This window comes from Cryptotermes secundus, unplaced genomic scaffold (assembly GCF_002891405.2).
Source record: "Cryptotermes secundus unplaced genomic scaffold, Csec_1.0 scaffold480, whole genome shotgun sequence".
Taxonomy (NCBI): domain Eukaryota; kingdom Metazoa; phylum Arthropoda; class Insecta; order Blattodea; family Kalotermitidae; genus Cryptotermes; species Cryptotermes secundus.
In genome coordinates this window covers 1618405-1622809 of record NW_019732379.1, presented here as the reverse complement: position 1 = coordinate 1622809, position 4405 = coordinate 1618405, and the positions used below count along the sequence as shown (strand labels likewise).

Sequence of the window (4405 nt, the reverse complement as noted above, 5' to 3'; positions counted from 1 at the left end):
ATTAATAGTCGAAACATGTAGCAGAGCCAAAACTAGGCACTGACCTCGATATAGTTGTGTTGTGACGGTTTTAATAAAGAAGTTGTGTACATTTTACTGTTAAGTATAGCGACTGTTTCAAAACCATCACATATGTGCATAATGTTGAAAGGCTGCAATGTATTTCAAGCATGTCCTTTAGAACCCGTAACATACTGTACATATGTAATTTAAACTTCACATCAATTACTGAAGTATGACAAAAAGCTGCCACTTTTATTTTCACATATGAACATGAAGTGAATTATGGGTGAAATGTGGCTGGGACTTGCAAGTATACAGCAGACAGTAGCAAGGAGAAGAGTTTATGTAGTTCTTTAGTTTGGATAATATTAATGGCAATGAACTGAATTATTCATTATTTTCATACCCCCTTGATAATCACGCCACAGAAAAAATACTGCCATACCCATATTATTATTCGAACTTTAGTGCCATACTGTGTATTATACATAATTGGAAGTTAGGGGATGGACTTTAGTTATGAATTTCAACAATTTTCAGGTATTAAGAATATCTGTTAGAATAAGCATTTTTGTGAATTTTATAAATTCTTGTAAAACTGAAGTTGTAATAATCTGGTAGGAATTCTAGCATTACATGTTTAAGTTAAAACACAATAAAGGTAAAATGGGTGAGAATTACACATTATTTTAATGACACACTCACTTTCTGACCACAATACACTCGATTTTTTCAATAAGATTCTACTGAATTACAGTTGAAATGAAATTAACTACAGCTTTTTGAAACTGTTAATTTATCCATAAAGAGATTCAAGTTTTCTTTAAATATATCTTCTTAGAACCACATAAAGCCACAATTCTACTGTTAAGTTACTTCTATTTTTATTTTATTCATCTCTTTACAAGGAGTATTCACAGTAGTAAATACATCATTAGTGTTTGTCATTAACAGCTTAATAAATGTAAACATACTGTAGACAGCATGATGCTGCCTTAAAAAAAATAAATATACAAAATGAATGCTGACTGGATTTGCAACAACTCTCAGTTCATGCTTGGCCAATGTTTTTGTTAATGTAATTGAGTAACAATAAATTATCATACATATATTATTTTTATAGTGTCATAAAATGGAAAGCAAATGTTCTTTCCAGATTAACATGATATAACTGCAAATCCTTAATTTTTACTGCCATATTGTAATGGAGCTGCAATACTATCATTCCCTCAAATATTCTACCATTTTCTCTCCAAAGGGTTTCTTTGTATTTTGGAATGGATTTACAATTAACATTCTAGTAACAAAAAGGACAGAAATAGTAGTAGTAACAGGCTGGACTTATGAAATTAAGATGTCAAGTCATGAAGATTGCTTCCACTCATGCTGCAATAATGATTCACTGTACAAGAAATGGAAACAAATTTCACCTCTAAAAACAAATGTAAAGAAACTGCTGCAAGGACAAAGTATTGTCACTTAGTTGGTTCAGTATTTTATCAGTCATTCTAGGTATTGCCTGGCATTCATAAATATACTATATATATATGTACTATGTTACTTGAAAGTGGTGGGAGCTGTACTGCTTTGAAGTACATTCTGTATTAGCATATCATACTTTGTAATTTCCCATCAATCACCTATCCTAGTCAGTTTAACAAGATTCCATTCATATTTATTTGCTTAAGCGATTACGTGAATACTTGTCCTACTCTCTTCATCATCTATCTACAGTGACTTCCATCATTTCATTACTTCGACAGAAATAATACAATCAACATGAAAAGAGGGACATCAAAATTATTCAACATAACAGTATTACCCCAATGTGATCTGAAATGAAACAAATGGATCTGCAACAAAACTCATAATGATATCAGCTGGGACTTTTAATGCTGTACTCTCTAGACGACATGCTGCTCCTGTACAACAGCCACTACACTCACTCACACATTCATGCACACACTGTATTTGAAACCACTTTTCTAACAAACAGTAGCCCAATGCAAGGATATCAGTCCCTTTTGCCAACACATTTTTAATTCCATATAGGTTTCCACTTCAAACTACAAAATCATTTCTTCTGAAGTTCACTTTCTTCTTCCTTCTTGGACTGTAGGGCAGTACTGAAGATAATGGAAGTTCAGGCTTACCTACATACTGTAGCCTTGATAGGGTATGCCTGGAGCGTATGCATTTGGGTATCCTGGAGTGTAACCAGGACCAATCATTCCTGGACCTGCAGTTAGCATTAATTGTGGCTCTGCTGCAAAAGAGAAGCAGACAAAATAGGAACAATGAAATAGTGAAGTGTGTCAGGTTCTAAAGATTCCTTGATCAGATCATTGCATTGTATTAATTATGGAGCTGTAATCCCTGCCGTCAACTTCCTGATCCTGGTTTCAAACAAAAGAGGAAATCTTATGACATCGCCACATACATCCTCCCTCTAAAAATTATGAAAATATCAACTAAGGTGGTTGAAATTCTGCACATCCATTACAGATATATATACAATGACTTCTAATTAACACATTTCAAAATTCCTTGTCAATTAAGGGAGTAACATAAATTTTCCACCAAAAAATGGAACACATTCAAGGTTTGCCTGGATATTTATCACTCAATTTTTTAACAACTGGCAAGTTTCTGCAAATATGTTCAACATACACTGAAATGTAGTTCTATAAGACTTCTCATGATGTTGCACAAATTATTTGTATAGTGGGGATAACCACAGGGACTGACTGCAAAAGCAACGATGAGTGCTAAACCCATTATGTTGGAATTTTCAGACAAGTATTTAACAGAAAAAGAGTTATCAGGGGTTTCCAGGACATAAAAGCATTTGTCAATGTCTGCTATATTACTGGTCACACTCATAACAGAAAAATTGGTTACATATGAAACAAAGAGACGAGTGTCACCGACTCAATATATCAAATTGCAGTACTGTACTGACAAGCAAGTGTGATAATTTTGCTACAATAACTCTTATTTTTTGGCAATGTACTCTATTTTATTTAAACAGTTTCACACATAGACAAGCAATGGCCAGTGCTGTGATATCAGGTGCAAACCATGTGTAAAAGCTAACTGGGAAGCACTGAATTCTGGTTTGAATCACAAAATTCAGTCGGGTCTACATATACAAACATTATGATGACACTGATACCTCCTGGGCCCTCTATTTCTTTGCATCATAAGTACAACTGATATTTGGACACAGCGAGTTCCTGACATGACTGTACAGAGGACACTATTTTGCTATTCTACCTCCCTAAAATTTTCTTGGTTGATTTGTTATATTCTTATTATTAGTTTTGCTGTCCAGGAAGATGATTTCAGTTTGGGAGAAACATGTGACAGATGTTACCAAATCTGTTTTGAAACCTCTGTTATAACTGGATATTTAGGAATGGAATCCCCTAAGATTAGGGGAAATGTATCACTTCTTTTAAGGATGCTTAACATTTTGTGAGTTGTTGAATTTTAGAACATTCTCAGGAATTAATTCTGGCTTTCAGAGAAGATAAAGAAAGACTCTTATTGCTCATTATGTATAATTATGGGGTTGGATTTTCTTCCTTAAATGTCCTTACACAAGTATTAAATTTCACTGTAACTTAGAAGTAAGTTAAGATTAAATTACGAAAAACTCATCTGGGATTTGAAGCCAGGAAGTCTGGTAGACATGTGTCTACATCTCAGAGGAACCACCAGAAGACCATAATCTTCACATTTACTACTGTCTCCCCTTCTTAAATCCTGACCTGAAGTACTTTAAGCTGATGAATGGCCACAAAATTTGAACTGTTCACTCATTTGTACTTTATAATAAGCAGTCAATTCTTATTCATTAAACTATTAACATACTGGTCATTCTGTTTGTGTTCACTTAAGATGGGAAGAAACTTACGCATGATCATAGGCTTGTGGTCCTGTTGTGCAGTTTCTTCTAGTCTCTGGGATTCAGACTCTTCGAGCTTATCGACCTAATGAAAGTAATTAATGAGCATCACTTTCATGTATTATTGTACACCATTATAATCTAACAGTGGCAGCCAGTGCTCTCTACCACAACTTAGTACATTACAAGTTTGAACATCCTTCTTGAATTGATTCAGATCAACCTTTCATTTTTACATGTTTTAAAATTGTAAACCAAACTTTACAAATGTTACTCAGCAGGCTGGTCTCATGGCAACACACAAGACTTGTATTTGTGGCTTTCCTAATTCCCTCTAGGCAAATTTCAGCATAATACCTCAATCAGTCCAAGACTGCTACCATCCAAATCTTCCAATTCACTGTTCATAAATCATCCTGCTATTCAATGCTACAGAGTCCAGATACTGAGTGTTGTGACATGCACAAGCGCACACACGTTACAAAAATTTCA

At 34.3% G+C, this 4405-nt stretch overlaps 1 protein-coding gene across 1 annotated transcript in view; it reads right to left on the bottom strand.

The window, feature by feature from the left end:
• Window positions 1–674: 674 nt before the first annotated feature.
• LOC111867588 (clathrin heavy chain) overlaps window positions 675–4405 on the bottom strand; it is a 73284-nt gene continuing 69553 nt past the window's right edge. The window contains exons 29-30 of the mRNA XM_023857574.2: window positions 3923–3998; window positions 675–2269 (exon numbers count right to left, since the gene is read on the bottom strand). Coding sequence (XP_023713342.1) covers window positions 2157–2269; window positions 3923–3998 — 189 coding nt within the window. The 3' untranslated portion in view covers window positions 675–2156. The remainder of the gene's footprint in view (window positions 2270–3922; window positions 3999–4405) is intronic.